Below are 18634 nucleotides of genomic sequence, written 5' to 3'. Positions count from 1 at the left end.
CGCATGTCCTATGTGTGACATGATGTCAGATGCTCCGGAAAGTGAAATCTGAGAGAAAGTAAGATCGTGGATAAAAATAAGATTCTACAACCTTTCTTTGGCTTAATCCCTCCCGTTTTAGATCTTTTCTTAACACAAAATTGTCTGCAAATGTCAGGGCAATAGCCTAGTGGTTAGCGTGCCGGCAGTAGCACTTCAGGGTGTGCTGAGTTTGAATCCTGTTCGAGGTAATTTCCTGATTCTCACTTTGTTTTTCTGTCTTAAATACTTCCCTATCATCTCAATAAGGGCAAAAAGACCAAAAAAAAAAAAAATAATTATATTAATTGTCCGCAAATTTTCTGGGAATTTCCGCCACAAAATCAGTAATTTTTATTGCAAATAAACGTTAAAAATATATTTTAGCACAAAAAATCGTAAAAAAAAAAAACTAGGTACTCTGATAACTAATACGTAGAATTATGTGTCGCCAATTAATCCACTTGTAAGGACAGTAGCCTCTTGAAAATGCATATTTTTGCAATTATTTAGCAAAACTTTTAATTCGAGTCTTTTTGGCCAGTCTGTTGAACAGTTTCAAGCTATTAAATGTAATAAAATCTTAAAGAAATGCATTATAGTAACCTTTTAAACTAAACTTAATTAAAATTTGGCAGGTTACCCAAAGTTAAAGTGTTTTTAGTTGTAATTAAAAAAGTCATAAGTGGGTATTCAATTTGTGTATTGTACAATTCTAAGTTTGTGATGCTAAATTTGTTTATAATTTTATTTCTAAAACTCTAGGTCTTCAGTCTTTTATATTTCAAAGTAATGCAGAAATGTAATATTAACCAGTTATTTAAACTTGAAAACAGTTAGCTTTATCATATTAGGAAGAAATTTAATATAATGTATAATAACCTATTAATGGAACAGAACATGAAGCCAGTTTTCGCCTAAAATTAGAGGATATTTTCTATTCTAGTCCTTGTCTTTTACAGGGTTGAGTATTCTGCAAAGCACCAGCCGCCTTTTACTTCCTGACATATTTAATGCACACAGAGACGGTGCATCTCATTTTATAAGCCATAACTCCTTTTTCCATATATTATTCAGCTATCAGACTTCTTTCTGCTGAGTTGCTCTGCCTCAAGCAGTCTTGCTTAGGCAGACCCATTTTAATGGAGCAGGTAAAAAGAGCAAACTTAGCTGAAGCCCCATCACTCCACAGTCAAAACCTTCAACCTGGCTCTAACTTGCAATCTTTCTTTCTGTGGAAGGATCCATGAATTCTCGAAGCTCTTGTATTGTTGAGATTTGCTCTTTGTGACTGGATTTTGATGTCTGTTTTACACTGCTACAGTGCTACTGCTTCAGTATTCTTACTGCAGATAAAGCTGTGGGCTTTATCCATGCTGGTAAATGTTGCTCTGTTGCCTTTTTTTTTCTTGTCTGATGGTATAGTTGTTATGTTTTTAGCGGTTTTAAGTTCGTATGCTCATCTGTGGTACGACTGGCACAGGCCATGACATCGTTTTGTGATGCAGATGAACTAGAATCTAATGTTAATGAGTTGGAGATGTGTGTGTTTGTTTGGGCTTTACTGATTGAGGTCAGATAGACTGGCCCTACAGCCACTTTTAGAGCATATTAAGCAATAAAAACCCTCTTTTATTCTTTGAAGGGTGGAAGACGGCCTCATTAGATCACAGTAATTGGCTTTTTGAAGAGAAAAAAAAGGTTAGTGAAGGAATAAAAAAAAAAAAACAGGGATCATCCACAGATTGTTTCTTTCTGAAGCTACATCTATTTTTGTCCATTAGAAAACGGGGATATGCAGAATTGTTGATGGTTTGCCTAAGTCTTGTTGTCTAATCAGGAAGCTCCTCATTTCAGGCTAGGTTCAGATTCAACTGACTCTGCGTGCTGCTTGCATTCAGCACTAAATGGGATTTAACACAATGTTTAAAACGAGCTGTGGTGCTCAAATTATGTGGAATTGGTGCCAAGCAATTTCCACAACAAAGTTTATCCTTTTGGATTTGAATGTGAATGGGTTTTAATGCAAGTCACAAATTGCCATTTAAGATCATGCTTGGGTGCAGTTTCTTGGCGTAATGGATTTTAGGGTGATCACTATAGTAGCTTGCGTCTCTTGGATTATTTGCTCTGAACTAAGAAAGTCCTGGCTTGATTAGCATTCATTGTAAGTTAAGACTGAAGCTACTCACGCAAGGTGCAGTTGACTTGAATCGAGCGCGATTGCCCAATTTTTGTGCACATTTTGTCAATAATGCCTGTTCTGTAATCAGCAGTAAGTCTCCAGCATGTGCTTTTCAGATGGAACAGCTTGTAGTTGTAGTTCTGACAAGCTAGGCAAATCATGTTCATCCACATAGACGGTTTATTTGGGTGATTTATAAAATCAAAGATAATCAATGAAAGCGGGTAAATCTTCCATTTATTCATCAACTGCTGTGGGTTATTTCTGTTTCTTCATGTGTGTTTACTGTTTCTGCATGAGAGCACCCTCTGGCCTTTGAAGGAGATTCAGTAGTAGGGGTGTGAACCTACACTGGTCTCATGGTTTGGTTGGGATTATGCTATTGATTTGGTTCAACTCGATGTCATGTCGCATTGGCGATGCTTTCCATTAGGGTTGTCACGGTACTGGAATTCGAAGCCAATCGGCACAAAATTGAAAAAAAAAAAAAAATGTCCATTTCCCTTGAGCATTTGAGCGCTGTTAAAGGGCCATGAAACCCCTTGTTTCAGCAGGGTTTTTTCGCACATCTACTTTGGAAAAAGTCAGGAAAGTGGGCGTGCCCAGCTCTTTTTAGGGGGAGTGTCTGAGGAGGGAAGGAAGGAAGGTCTGTAAAAGTTAGCATAAAAATGGGGAGTGTGTTTAGGCATGTGCGGATTTTCAGAGGCACAACAACCACACAGACGCAGGGGAGAAAAACAGTGACTGTGTTTACATGGACATCATTAATCAAATTATTTGCCAAATTATTAAATCGTGGACTTTAGCTGCAGTTTGGCTCTTTCATTCAGGAATTTCATTCATGTCCCTTGTGACAAACGAGATTTTGATTCTAGGAATTGCTGTAAGCGTGTATTTTTAATGCAATTGATACCGCACGGCGAATGAGGAAAAAAAAAAACCCTCCGCATTTCTCGGTAACTTAGATGCACTCGGCAGGTAGCGTCAAAGCTCTGCGTGTTATTCCTGTCACAAAATGCGGCAAATCCTACACGACGGTAAAAGTTTGATTGTGGTGCTTACATGTTTACACTCGGAGAGCAGCATTTACAGCAGATTATTCAGTCCATAATATTGTAGTGATATTAGAAATCATTTGACTAAGGTCTGTCTTTAAACACTGAAAGAGTACTGCTGACAAAACAAACTAACTTTGCCTCTAAATAAATAAACAAACAAAGACCTCTAATCGGTCACTTACCAAATCTGTAGAGATAGGACAATCAACACTAACTGAAGCCGTGTCTTTATTAAAAGGTAAAGAGTAAATTGATCTCACCATTTCCAGATGCAAAAAGCTCTCGAGTAAAAAGAAATGTTCCTTAGACACGTATTTCTGTCGCATGCACTGTAATCCATCTGAACACTGTAACAGGTAACAACAGTCTTCGATGCTATCATGCATGTTAAAAATGCATGTATACACATAAGAGCGCGCTGAATGATTTGAACCAAGTTTTACTAATGAATGAATGCAGCACACTCAGTAGTAATAAGGTACTCCCAGGTACAGACGTCGAGTCTATACGCTGGAATACACGCTAACATCTCATGGCCGTGACACAGCTTCAAAAATGTGTTTCAAACCGGAAGTACGAATTTGCTCGAAATAACGCAAAAACAACCATTTTTCAATTTTCAGTGAAATACGTGTGTCCTATTGGTGTTTTTAGCAGCGTGGGACACATATACGACTGTCAACAGCTCAAAAACTGTGTTTTGGTGTTTCGTGACCCTTTAAGAGTGTTCCTAAACAGTGCTGAATTGCTATTGTGTTCACGTGCTCAACAGAAATTACTGTGATTGGCCATGAAGGTCATCAGTTCACCAAACTCAACGCAGTTTACTGAGTGTAATCACAGATACAAGGACACTGGAGTGTCATGGTGATCAGCTGGTTTGTCTATAAGCTGACATACGAGCAATCTGCTGGTTACTCGCGGCTTTAAACATTTCTAAAAAAAAAAAAAAAAAGACTTTGTGTTTCTATTACCCAAATATGCCTGTGGACACACTATAGCTACACACCGTTCTGTCCAAACAGCTTATAAAAGATGACTTTCTTCATTGGTGCCCTTTAAACCAAGGATATTGCAGGTTTAGGATACTGCAAGCTTGGATTCAGTTATGTCTGCACCTAATCAATAATCAAAGTTTTATTGTTATATGGAAGAAACTATCTATAACCAACTTTAAAATGTATTGCAGCCTGTTTTTATTGCCACTTGCAGGTCTGGTGAATTTAATTAAAACCCTTTTTGCAGTTTGTTTATTTATGAACTTCGAATTGCATTAGATGTCTTGGCTGTAACATTTTGGAATAGATTTTTTATTAGGACTGCTTAACAGTTTTCCTCAAAGTTTGTGTTTGCAGTGCTTTTCTTTTTCATCAGCAGCAGCAGATGCCTGTTCTCTCCAAAATTGAAACTCCTCGTACGTTCCTTGCTTGCATCACGATTAAATTGATGAAGGTGATGCAGGTATAATGTCAGCCATCAAATTTAATATGACAAGCTACCTAGCCTGACGACTAGGTGTAAATTTATGACAGTCATTTTTCTACGACCTCATTGAGTCTGAAATATCTTTTGGTCTGTGAAATGTGTGAGGTGTGATTTAAGAGGAGGAAAGGGATTTAACAGAAACCAATTCTTGAGTTCAGACTAGCCCCTCACTGTTATGATAACCCCAGTCATGGTGAGACATTTGAAATTGAATAGGCTGTCTCGCCTCTTCATTCATTCATTTTCTTGTTGGCTTAGTCCCTTTATTAATCCGGGGTCGCCACAGCGGGATGAACCGCCAACTTATCCAGCAAGTTTTCGGATGCCCTTCCAGCCTCAACCCATCTCTGGGAAACATCCACACACACATTCACACACACTACGGACAATTTAGCTTACCCAATTCACCTGTACCGCATGTCTTTGGACTGTGGGGGAAACCGGAGCACCCGGAGGAAACCCACGCAAAGGCAGGAAGAACATGCAAACTCCACACAGAAATGCCAACTGAGCCGAGGTTCGAACCAGCGACCTTCTTGCTGTGAGGCAACAGCACTACCTACTGCGCCACTGCATCTGCTCTTGATTTTTCTATTTCTTTCTGCACAGTGACTTATCCCAGGGTTTATTGGCTACTTGTATGGCACAAGGCATTTTGCACCAATTTTAATGGAAGTCTATATTCAATAATAGATGGGGGCGGCACGGTCTCCTCAATGGTTATCACTGTCGCCTCATAGCAAGGTGGTCACTGGTATGAGTCCCAGCTGTTTCCGTTGGCATTTCTGTGTAGAGTTTGCATGTTCTCCCTGTGTTGGCATGGGTTTTGGGTGCTTCGGTTTCCCCCACAGTCCAAAGACATGCGGTAAAGGTAAATTGAATTACATTTTTTATGTTATCGTTATTGCTTCGATATCAAAATGAGATATTTTTAAGATGGATTACGTAATTGTACAGAACTGTTTGCCTTGCACATGCGTGGGTTGAACTGGGCTTGTTCAGTGCACTATAATTGAGCTTTCCTCTCATTGTTTATACCTTCAAAGTCCACCCTTTCTTTGTGTGGTATTGCTGAGCGTTATTAACTCCATGGTTAAATAACCATATTCCTTATTATTGTATATATGTTTAATAGAGTGTCACATGCTAAGCTACTCATTGGGTTGTTTGTAATGTAATATGATTTTTTTGTGAAATTATTGCTTTTTTGCTTTGAGTAGGTTATTCATATTTTTAAAATCTCTTAAGACCTAAGCGTTATCAGTTATCGATATTGGCCAAAAAACATATCGTTGCATCCTTAGTGTTTCCGAATACTGGGTTATGGCTAGAAGGGCATCCACTACATAAAACATATGCCGGAATGGTTAGCGCTTTATTTCGCTGTGGAAACCGTTGATTAATAAAGGACTAAGCCAAAGGAGAATGAACGAATAAATGAATGAATGCATGAATGATAGACGGAATTTCAGTTCACCATTGATTTGTTGCCGTCTTTGAATACTTCAGTGTATAAAAATGCCTTGTCCTTCTTCTAAAGTTTCAGCATTTGTGTTGAAGGCTTCTTTATGCGTCAAGGTTAAGCTCTTTCAATATGTAAGTGGAATTATTACATTTCTTGCATCATTTCTTAACTTTACATGCTATATTCCATCTTCTCCAAGCAACAAGAAATTAACAGTCACGCCTTCACTGCATTATAATGAACTATAAACCAATCCTTGTACCTCTATCTACTTAAAGCCATCTTGCTTTTTTAAAGTACCTTGCCGCTTACAACTTTGGACTTTAGACGCTTTGTCTGTACAAAAGGTTATGGTTTGAGCAACCTTTATGTCTAGCATTTCCAGCCACGCCTTCAGCAGCAATTTTCCCCCCATACCCTGTGCAGTGGCTGTTAATAAATGTTAGGTTGCAGAACACAATTAAATGGGACCTTTTCAAAGCTGTGCATGTATGTCCACGCAGTGTGAAATTGAGTTTTATGAAGAGCGGAGTTCAGATTTGGTGGGAACGTCGAGCGGAACACATGTCATGGAGGTTAAACTGCAGATGAAAGATTTCCAGTCCATCGCTCGCATAAGGACATTGCTATGTATTCAGCTGATAATGCAGTCACAAAATCTGATAGTTCTGCACATTGTCTGCTGAGGGTTACCCCACCTTAAAAATCTCATGGCTCAGTTTCGCTCTGGGTCATTTCCAGGTGACTTCTGTGATCTTATTTCCTGGGGATGATTGTTGAAAAAGGGTATGCAGTCATGGGAAAATTATTATTTTTTTATGTTCAGGAGTTGCTTTATTCATTTAATTATTTTTTTTTTAAATGATACTGTAAATTCAGATTTGTCATTTTAAAATGTATTCAAATGCATCAGACAGATGTGGCATTAATGAGCATAAGATCCCTTTTCAAAAACATTGTAGATTAAACTGATTTTTACTTGCCCTGCCAAAATTTTCACTGGTCCCACCCCAAAAAAAAAGTTTATAGGCATTTAACTTGCTCACAACATCCAATCAGATAAGAGGAACTGAAAAGCAATATGGTGGTTACGACTTCACAGAGAAGGTAGCATTTAAAGGCTGTTTTTTGATTGTAAGACTGTATTGTCATGCAATTGACAAATAGTCATAGACAAATTAAACTTTGGCAGCACTATCCAGATCGGACCAGTAACAATTCTGTCCCATGCATCTCTCATGCTGGCACCAAGCCATCGGACAGTACTTATTGTTAAACGCTGTTAAGCAACGTTATTATAGTTAATGAAAACAAACAAAAACTAAAATTTAAAATAATTCTCGTCAACTGAAATAAAAATAAAAAATAGATCTGAAATTGTATTGTGTACATACAAAACTAACTGAAACTAACTAAAATAACTGGAAAAAACGTCCTTTGTTTTCATCTTTGTCAATTTATTTAATACATGTATGGCTTTTAGAAGTAAATATATTTACTTTTGAGGTGCCTACGGGTCAAACACCTGGCAGCACAGAGTCTGTAATCCTGATGTCATTGGCCAGATCAAGCAGGTTATACTCCAGTCATCCTCACTGATGCTCCTGCGACAAAAACAATGAGTAGAAATGACCGCAGCTTGGCCCAAGCAGAGACGTAAAAATATTTATTTAACACATTTGTGCCCAATAATGGGTTTTATTTTTGTATTAGTGATCCTGATCGAAAACGGATCGTTCTTTTTACCCAGATCTTCTAAGTGAACCGGTTGAACTAAACCAAATAGAATTGAATTGAATTTGAAATAATTTGCATCTCCATTAAGCACTTATACACAAACAACTTTTTAGCATGCCTAAAACCTCCCTCTGACTTGAAATAAACCAATTTTCCGAGTTATTCAGTTAGTAGAAAAGTACACTGAGATAAGATTGAAGTAGCGATGAACTGATAATACTGCGCATGTGTGATTCAGCAAGTGAACCGAAAACACAATGGGACATGACAGCCTGCTGTGACTGAAACAAACTTGAACAATTACAGCGCTTGTAAACCGAGGGCTTAAATAAGAGGATCTGGTTAAACGCAAGTTTATTTCATAACAGAAAGTCATAATGGAATTTAAATAAGATAATCATGCTTCAGTTGGGCTGCAAAACTTAATTGTAATAAACTTTTCATATCTTGATGTTTTAACTGACTGAAATTGTTATTGCTGACTACATATTTTTGGTATGTTAAGTCCTAACATGGGAGTATTTTTACAAAAGATCCGGGTTGCGTTAAAGATCAGAGATATGTTACTTAAGGCTGCTATCTTGTGGGCTGTTGTATTTGAATTTGAGGATGGGTAGATGATAAGTAGTCATGTGTCCTTTGCATGCATGTTTCAAAAATGTATCTTTTGTTGAGTTTTTATTATACAATATTTATTCTGATGATTTTGAATCTTGCACCAAACAAATATTCTTACTGAGGAAAAACATTTAGAAAAAAAACTAAAACCAATACTGAAACTAAAACGAACCTGAAACAAAGCAATTTAAAAATCTAAAATGTAGTAAATCTACCCCTATAAACTAATTAAAACAAACTAAATTTGAAAACAGTCTAAACAAAATAAAAACTAAAACTAATGAAAAATCCCAAAGTATTCTAACTTTGGTCTATTGTCCTGAGCGTCTCTCACGCTGGCCAAAGGCCATCAGGCAGTCCTTATTGTTGAGCCCTGGTAAGCAAGCAACAAGGTTGAATAGTGTTCTAATAGATAAATAGTGGATATGAGTTGCCTACACTGAAATTTTAGCAAAACTCTTGCCAGCTACAAACTTTTAAAGGTAATGCATGTAACTTGAGGTAAATGTCACTCGAGCAAAGCATTTAGTGTCTCTTTCAAGTGTCTTTAGGATATTTGCAACCAAAAACTGGCCATTTTATTTCACAAATGTTTAAATTGTTATTTCTGTCACGATCATTTCCCTCAAAAAAGGTTATTAAATGCATGTACGTAATTTAGTGGGTACTTCTGCACTGCAGTGGTTCGGTCACAGGCACTTTTATCAGAAAACTGGATTATATCTAGCTTTAGTTTAAAAAGTTTACTTTCTAAAAGGGCCAAAAGCGCCCATAGTTCAAAAACAGTCATTAACGGAATCCATTCAACTCCTAGCAGTGTATAACAAGTCTCTTTAATGCAAGCCAGTTCACTCAACGGGCATCTTCATAACTGCATCCCTGGGCAGCGATTCATGTCGATAATAGGCATTCAGGAACAAAGTCTATTTGCTTGAATGTGGGAAAGAAATCTCCAGAACATTGCATTTCAATAATGCATCTCATATCAGCAATGAAATCAGACGACAAGAATATCGTATAGATTTGCCTGGCGCATTTATGTTGTTCCCTTGCAGAAAGAACATTGCAGTCTTCAATGAATGCCAAGGATTGGGTCAGATAACAGATCGTGATGGAGAGTTTGACCATGCCAGTAAAGGTTTCTGAATCTTTATCCTCTCTAGAGAGGGAAGGAAGGTCGGCGAGGTTGGGGATGCACGCAGTGTCAGTTTGCAGTCAGGGTCAGTGATGGACGGTTTGTATGCTTTTGAAGGGGTCTTTAAATACGCATGATTCACAGTTCTGTCGTTCCTCCTACTCGAGCGCCAGGTTGCCAGATTCTCCTGCAAAGGCTGAGCTTCTTGCCAGCGAGATGGCAGTATTACAAAATAGTGAGGACATTAATCTGATGGCTGGCCATGTGCTGACACTTGCCATCCTTGCACAATCTGATTAAATAAATCCAGAAGTAATGCTTTTGCTATCCGGGCGAACGTAATTTGCTCGTATTAACAATAGAAGCAATCGGGAATCCACTGGAGCTGTAAACTTTCAATAAAAGAGCAATATTTGATGGACCCCAGCCAGGGCTGATGCTATATACTATATTAATGATAGGGAGAGTTAGCAATGTCCTTTTTAATAGTTGTGACGTAGGACCAATTGAAATTGCAAGTCATTTTAGCCACTGTGTGATTGATCATTAAAGGGTCACACTCTACATTCAGAATCCCATGCGATCTTATTCTTAAATGACTGTGATTTAGATTGTTTATTAAGTCTTTGACAATGTGACATAATGACTGGAGTGCAGATGTGTTCATGCTGCTGTTGACCTATTTGATTATGTGCTACAAATTCATTATCTCAAATTCTTTGATGGTAGTTTATATAACTCCTTATTTCTATAGCAGCAATGAAAATGGACTAATCACCTTGATAGTAGATGGCTAGAAGCATGTTAAATGTATTTGAATTGATCTTTTGATATACAAATAATTTATTGAGCAATGAATAGGGCTGAGTGAAATGGCCTAATTAAAATCTCAATTTATTAAACATTTTAACTTTTACTATTACAATTAATAAGTAATTTTTTTATTTGTTTATTTAGTTTTTTCATAGTTCACTGACAATTTTGTACAGTAAATATGCTCACATATTACAAGTGAGATTTTTAAATGTAGGATGCTTTACAGATTTTAAAATAATTGAAGTAAACACACGCTATCTACTATCTATGAATATTTATTGAACTTCAACGCTGAACAACTAAAATGAAAACACACATTGCCTAAAAAATGGCTGTTTGTGCTGCCCACCCTCATCACTGTTACCAAACCGACCAATCACAAAGCATGTGCTACGCGACGTTGTAATGTTCAGTTAAATTTTTTTGAGTATGTGAACGCTACAACGGATCTGAAGTGTGCACTTGGCAGAAGTATAATATCAGAATAATACAAGTATAAATGATAATATAATAAGTATAAATTAGCTTTAACAGAGTGGGGTCACATGACACTACACACAAGTGGGGAAATAAATAGAAACAATTGACCTGGAAAAATTTGATCGATTCTAGGTTCTGACTGTCGAATTCGATTACTTTGTACGATTAATTGCCCAGCCCTTGCAATAAATGAGGTGAAGTTTTTGAGTGTTTAAAAAATCTTTTCAATGGATTTGTTTAGACGTGAAGTAGGACTGCACTATATTGGAAAAACTGACATTGCAATATTTAGATTTTTTGCTATTACATATTATGAGTACAATTTCACAAGATTACTTTATTTGGAAAGACTTTGATGGAGATGATTTTTAAAGTGGAATGAATCTGCGTAAAATGTACAAAAAAATGTTTACAAATTAAGTGTCCTTAATGTTTCTGGGTTCACTCAAGGTTTATGGCTGTATTTTATTATGCTGCCGGTAGGAATTCTATTTGCTTACCAGCCAGTGCTCGTGTCTTTCATTGTTTGCTGGAGTTTGTTAAAATATCACCTGCATAAATTTAACAAACTCATGCATTTTTGTGAAGCAGGCTTTGCTTAGGCTTTTAATTTTCTTTGCATATGAAGCAGTCACACAGCGCTCTGCCTCGAAAAGCTAGTCATCTTCTATTGTTAGTGATGGAAAGGTTCGAAATGACTACTCTGGAGTTTGGAGAGATAGCAGGACACAGTTTGCTGAACTTGGACTGATAAAGGCATTAGAGCGGATTACACAGTTTAATTACAGCCGTGTTTGTAGTGCTTTTGTTTGAGCTTTTCTTAATCTGGTGTGCATCAAATTAATGCTTCTAATTCATAAAGACTATCAGGAAATGCGTTATTTTAAGCGTTTTTTTAATGTTTGAATTCTTTATAAATTAAATGAATTAAATGCCTCAAAGTTATGTTTGAATGTTTTAATTTTTGCTAAAAATAGCTTTAGATATAATTGTGTATATATAGCATTATGCCAGTACATATTTTGTATGCGTGTGTGCGTTCTCTCCCCCATCTCCTTTTGCTTTTCTTCATGAGCAGGTGTCTTAAATAAAACTCCTGAATTGTTTGCTATTTATTTGTTCATCTTGTGCCAGAAAAACTGGCCTAAAGGACAATCCAGCAAAAATCCTTGTTCATGAATGCATGACTGATTGAACAGCTGTCTTCCAGTCTGTGCACTGAAACAACAATTCGTGTCCTTCGAAATGTGTCCTTCAAGATTAAACCATTGAAAGTTAATCAAAACAAGCTTTTCTATTTGATTAAGTGCTTCATAGTTAGTTGTTTACCATTTCCATTCTCCTGTTGTTGTGTTTGTAGTTTGACACTGATGGTGATTGTCAATTGAGTATTTGTAATTAATGCAGTGTCTTAACACAGAGAGCTCTGAACACTACCAGAACACACCTCATCTCACCGTGTAGAACATCGTACATTAGCAGCATGCTTATAAAATGCAATAAAATGCAATAAAATGCTAAAATGCTTATAAAATGCAAGGTTTTCCGCTTTTGGATAAAAATTGACTGTCTTTTTTTGGGTCTACAGGTTCAACTACAGATCAACTCATCATCTCACCACTAATGGTTTTTATGAGTTCCTCAACTGGTTTGACGAGAGGGCCTGGTACCCACTGGGCAGAATAGTAGGAGGAACGGTAGGTCATTTTTTATTAATTTTTTCTTGGGCTTTTATTTAAATTTCCTTTCCTTTTTAATTTATTCGATTTTTCTAGTAACAATTATAAAAAGGGGCTCATTTCCATTAGTTCATGTTACATAACTTTTGTCATGGTTATTATTGTTAAACTATATTTTGAATTAAATAATACTTTACTAAAGGTAAATATCTACTAACAAATGATGTTTTAGTAAGGCAACATTTAATTTTTGCAGCATTTATTATTTCATATTTTACAGTTTACTGTTTATCCATAAATCCATCCATCCCATTGTCCGCCCATCTAATTGTCCCATCCGTCCATCCATCCCTCTGTCGATCTAATTGTCTAGCCATCGGTCCGTATAATTGTCCGTCTAGCCATCGGTTCGTACAATTGTCCGTCTAGCCATCGGTCCGTCCAATTGTCCGTCTAGCCATCCGTCCGTCTAGCCATCCGTCCGTCCAGTTGTCCGTCTAGCCATCCGTCCGTCCAGTTGTCCGTCTAGCCATCCGTCCGTCCAGTTGTCCGTCTAGCCATCCGTCCGTCCAGTTGTCTGTCTAGCCATCTGTCCGTCTAGCCTTCCATCCGTCCAGTTGTCCGTCTAGCCTTCCATCCGTCCAGTTGTCCGTCTAGCCATCCGTCCGTCCAGTTGTCCGTCTAGCCATCCGTCCGTCTAGCCTTCAGTCCGTCCAGTTGTCCGTCTAGCCATCCGTCTGTCTAGCCTTCCGTCCGTCCAGTTGTCCGCCTAGCCATCCGTCCGTCCAGTTGTCCGTCTAGCCATCCGTCCGTCTAGCCTTCCGTCCGTCCAGTTGTCCGCCTAGCCATCCGTCCATCCAGTTGTCCGTCTAGCCATCCGTCCGTCTAGCCTTCCGTCCGTCCAGTTGTCCGTCTAGCCATCCGTCCGTCTAGCCTTCCGTCCGTCCAGTTGTCCGCCTAGCCATCCGTCCGTCCAGTTGTCCTTCTAGCCATCCATCCAGTTGTCTGCCCGTCCTTCTGTCCATCCAATTGTCTGTCCGTCCATCTATGCATCCATCCAATGGTCTTTCCGTCTATCCATTCATCCAATTCTCTGTCCATCCATCCATTCATCCGTCTATTCATCCAGTTGTCTGTCTGTCCATCTATTCATCCAATTGTCTGTCTGTCCGTCCATCCCAATGGTCTGTCCGTCCATCCATCTGTCCATCCAATTGTCCTTTCGTTCATTCAATTGTCCTGTCCATCCATCCATCCATTCAATTGTCCGTGTGTCCATCCATCCATTCATCCAATTGTCTGTCCGTCCATCCATTCATCCAATTGTCTGTCCATTCATTCTTCAGTCCATCCATCTGTCCATCCAATTGTCCTTTCGTTCATTCAGTTGTCTCGTCTATCCATCTATCCATCTGTCAGTCTGTCTGTCTTTTAGGTTTGAGACATGTAAACTGACAGGACTTAAGGATAAAAATAAGTGACTCCTGGCATTCATTTTACTAAACCAAAAAAGGCTAGTTTGCCTTACAATTATCGAAAAAATATTGCCACAGAAACTGACTGAGTGCATGAATTGTTTTATGCAGTCAATTATGACTCGGCATCACTAACAGCATTTAAAAATTGTCCACTCCTTTCCAACTTTCTGACTGACTCTCTTATTCGACAGCAGAACTGTTACACCATATAGTTAGAACAGTTAAACAGTGTTTGTTCATACACCGCATAAATACAGAATACTTTTCCAGTTATGCTCTTTTCAAATTGCTAGTTCTGTTTTGTTGGTGCTTTGACAGTAGTCCTTGTTAGCCTATGACCTGTATATGGTAGAAATGGAGTTTAAATTCATGCCAAAGTCTGTTTGTGTGCAAGCGCCTGTGGACAGACATCCTCCGGATGATTTGTACTTGAAAACAGCATCTTTGGTCCCTAAATAAGGCCACCCCCTTTAACGCTCACTGTCACCGAGAAAAGCACTGCTGCTGAACCTAATGAGCTCGTTGGCTGGCTGGAGAAAGTTTGGCGAGCGTTTGGCATCTGACAGCTCTGGTGTTGGAGCTGTGGGGGGGCTGCAGGAGGCAGAGAACAGCATCTGTTGTTGTGTACAGTTCAAGCCGTCGTTATACGGCCTTCAGAGCAGGCCAGTCTGTTCCCAGCACAGCCTGCAGATTGCTGTTCATAGCAGGAGAGATGTAGAGAGATGAAAGGCTAGGAATGTGGAGGTAAAGAACGAAGTGTATATCTTTTCTCGCCTCTGTTTGGCTGCTAAATCCAACTTGGAAAGTAAGAAAAGGTCATTCTTTATTTTGTGTCACACCAGGAAAATTCAGAAGTTTGCCTCCTTTGGTCCTCATGACCAAAAACAATGTTGTTTAAGTTTAGTTTGGTTTGCTTTTACCATTGTCCTTTTTGCAAGTGAACCAGAAATTGTAAACACAACCACAATTGTGTAAAGTTTATTGAACAGAAATGCATTAAATTCAATTCACATATACTTATATAGTGCTTTTCACTAGCAGCTTCTCAAAAGGTGTACATTATTACATTAGTTAAAATCAAAAACGTTAAGCAGTTGTGTTTGAGGTTGGCAGTTTATAAGTGTAGTTAACCTGCTGTCAAAACAGTGTTGCCAGATTGGGTGGTTTTGAATTTAATACTGCGTGTAAAAACGGCATAGGCGGGTTGATAAAAGAGCTGATGAAGTTGTTTAAAAGTTTGACTCCTCGGACATCAATGTTCTCTGTTTGCATGTGCATCACGCAGCGCCCTGCAGATAAACTTTAATCAGTGTAGTTGTTTTCAGAGTTCAGTTAATTTTAATAATCACTACTGAGAGTCCAAACACTGAAGAGCAAATCCATCGATGCGCAGCTCTACAGATCCTGAACCATGCAAGCTAGTGGCGACAGCGGCAAGGAAAAAACTTCACCAATTGGCGAAAGTAAAGAATTAAAAAATCTCGAAACCAGGCTCAGTTGGGCTCAACCATTTCTCCACTGGCCAAACGTCTTGTGCAGAGCTGCAGTCTAGGTGCCGGAGGCTGGAAGCTGGAGCTCAGCGAAGACTCGTCTGTCCCTGGAGCGTCGCAGGAATCAGTCTCATGCTCTCCACTCCACCATGACCACCACAGTAGCTGTCCAGGATATGGAAACCTCATCTCGTCACTGGTTTTGAATCGAATCAGTGGTGCTGCATAGTGCATAGTCTGAGGGCCTTGGGATGAGTATCCCCAGGTTGAAATAGAGAATAAAGAGAATAATTAGCGTAGCTGCTGTTCATACTGGACATAAACAAGATGCAGAAACCTGTGTGGAGCACATTCATGTATCATACCGTTAAGTGATGCACTGAGTAAATGCTTTACTTAACAGATCTTTAATTTAGTGTTGACTTGAAAGAGTGTGTCTGAGCCTCAGACGTTATCAGAAAGGCTATTCCAGAGTTTGGGAGCCATAAATGAGAAGGCTCTACCTGCTTTACTCGACTTCGCTATTCTAGGTACTACCAGAAGCCCTGAGTTTTGAGATCTTAAAGAGCGGGTTGGATTGTAGTGAGACAGAAGGTTGGTTGAGTAAACAGCAATTAGCATTCGAATCTACACAGCAATAAGTGCAGTGTTTTGATGTGATCCGGTTATATTGTGGTTTTGTGACTGCTGGAGTTGGTTGATGCAGGGTTTTTATTCTAACAGTTATGCTTTTTTAGGAGTAGGCTTTTTTTTTTTTTTTTATTGTGCATTTGGGCGGGTTTTGGACTGCTTTTGGGCTGGAAAAAGTCAAGTGAATCAAATATTTAGGAATGTTTACAGACTTTCTCAAACATTTTTTTCATCCCCCTCCTGAATTACTCCAGGCAAAAGTCTGCTTGATCGATTGGTGTTAATGGCATCTCTCATATCTGCTCTTTTACAGGTGTATCCTGGTCTGATGGTGACGGCGGGCCTGATTCACTATGTACTGAATCTGCTTCATGTGACGGTGCATATACGTGATGTTTGTGTGTTCCTGGCTCCTGTCTTCAGTGGCTTGACTGCCATTTCTACTTTCCTGTTGACGCGGGAGCTGTGGAACCAGGGCGCTGGACTATTGGCAGCGTGTTTCATCGCCATTGTACCAGGCTACATTTCCCGCTCTGTGGCTGGCTCTTTTGACAACGAGGGCATTGCCATTTTTGCCTTGCAGTTTACTTACTACTTATGGGTAAGTTGTATTAATGTCACCGTTTTGTGTTTGTCTTTATTGTTGTTTTCTCATTATCTTTATTCAGTACAATTATCCAGTTTGATTATGTGGAATATATATATATATATATATATATATATATATATATATATATATAATTAATACGATAATATACGATTAAAGTATTTCTTTTCTGAAAAGTAGCCTTGCCAACTTTAATTTAATACTGTTTGGTTTATTTATCTTCAGCCCACCACCCTCAATCAAGTTTGGTTTTTGGCCCTTATCAAGAAACTTTTGCCACCCCTGGTTTAAATTAATTAATTAATCAGGAAGATAAAGTTATTTGGTTGTTATTAGTCGGGTCTTTGAATCACATAATTCATGGTTTCCGCTACATTCATTCTTCCATGGTGGGGCGCCACGCCAAAATTTATCCCGCTACGGCTACATTACAGCTTCCTATTCAAAACACTTTTTAATTGCGGGTGATAATTGCACCAAAACGTATTAAAGGGTAAGTGAATTACAACAGCGCAAACTTTTCTGTAACCGTAGTAGTGCTGTGCAACATTTGTATAACCCTTTAAGGTGACGTACTGACTCACAGATAGGCTGACAGGTGCGTGAGGCCAGCAAACATGACATATAGCCGTTTCACTTTACTTCAGGACGCATTAATGCTACTCTGTAGGTCTATTAGAGACATTCATAAACATTCCTAGCAAATCTTATGTTGGAGACCTACTCGTCACATAAACGCAGTAAATCGCACTCAGCAGCGTTTGTTTGAGAGCGCACAAGAAGATCTGCGCACTCTTTAAGGGGCTTATATTTGAGGTGGCGTGCACGAGCAGAGGAAATCGGTGCGCAAGCAGAGATTCACATGCTCGTACATGTAGGTTATTACATAAATGCGATCTTGACTTCTAATACTGCGCTCACAACATTTGTCATTGAAATAATGCCACAGGTAGATTTGTGTAAAAAAAAAAATAAATAAATAAAATGGCCTGCCGCCACAGCTGGAAAAAATCCTAGAGGAAACACTGGATTTAATTACATAAATGCCCTGACTCACCAGAAACTTGGATTTGCATAAATCTATGAATCAGGTTTTTAAAAAAAATACCTTTTCAGATAATTACTTGGTTTAGTTCACAGAATCAGTCTTATTCATTTCATCTCATTCTTTTCATTAATCTGGATAATCATTCGTTTGAGTAAAATCTAAATTTGTTATGTTTTTTTCTCATCTAGCCATTTAATTTTGCTCTGAAACATATCATGAATCTGGATAATTCTGTTCTTTTGAGTCTGTCTTTCTGAATCTTTTTGTTGAAGCTGAATGTTCTAGTTTTCAGCCTCTGTTTTTTTTTTTATTACTTCTACTGAGGTTCATAAGTTAACTGTTATTATGACTTCAGAATTCAGCACATGAGTCATACAGATACCTTTTTTGATGTTTATGTTGCCCATTCTAAAATGGCTGAAAATCCATTTCAGAAATTCTTACACTGTGCCACACAGTAGAAATGATGAAATAACCTTGACAGACATTCATCACATTTTTTTTTCAGCTATACGGCAAGACAGCTGGAACGAATGCAGTGGCAGCATACTTTGTCTTTTTTGGCGGTGTGATTTTTAGCCCATCCCATCTCTCTAGAGCTCACTGTCAGCTGAGATGGCAAGGACTTTGCTGTCAAGCGTGTCTTAAACATTGAATTTCTTTGGTCTCTTTCTTATCTCATAGCGGTTTTTGACTTGACTTTGT

General features: G+C 38.5%; 1 protein-coding gene across 3 annotated transcripts in view; it reads left to right on the top strand.

Moving 5' to 3' along the window:
* The window catches only part of stt3b (STT3 oligosaccharyltransferase complex catalytic subunit B), a 98141-nt gene that overhangs the window by 28892 nt on the left and 50615 nt on the right, over positions 1-18634 (top strand). For all 3 annotated transcript variants that reach the window (XR_012391344.1, NM_001328161.1, XM_073924618.1), the window contains 2 exon segments: positions 12586-12694; positions 16588-16875. Coding sequence is in view for 1 of the 3 variants with exons in the window: in NM_001328161.1 (NP_001315090.1) it covers positions 12586-12694; positions 16588-16875 (397 nt within the window). In the remaining 2 variants the exon portion in view is untranslated.

Source organism: Danio rerio, chromosome 16 (genome assembly GCF_049306965.1).
Source record: "Danio rerio strain Tuebingen ecotype United States chromosome 16, GRCz12tu, whole genome shotgun sequence".
Lineage (NCBI taxonomy): Eukaryota > Metazoa > Chordata > Actinopteri > Cypriniformes > Danionidae > Danio > Danio rerio.
The sequence above is the reverse complement of the archived record's forward strand: the minus strand, read 5'-3'. Positions and strand labels throughout refer to the sequence as shown.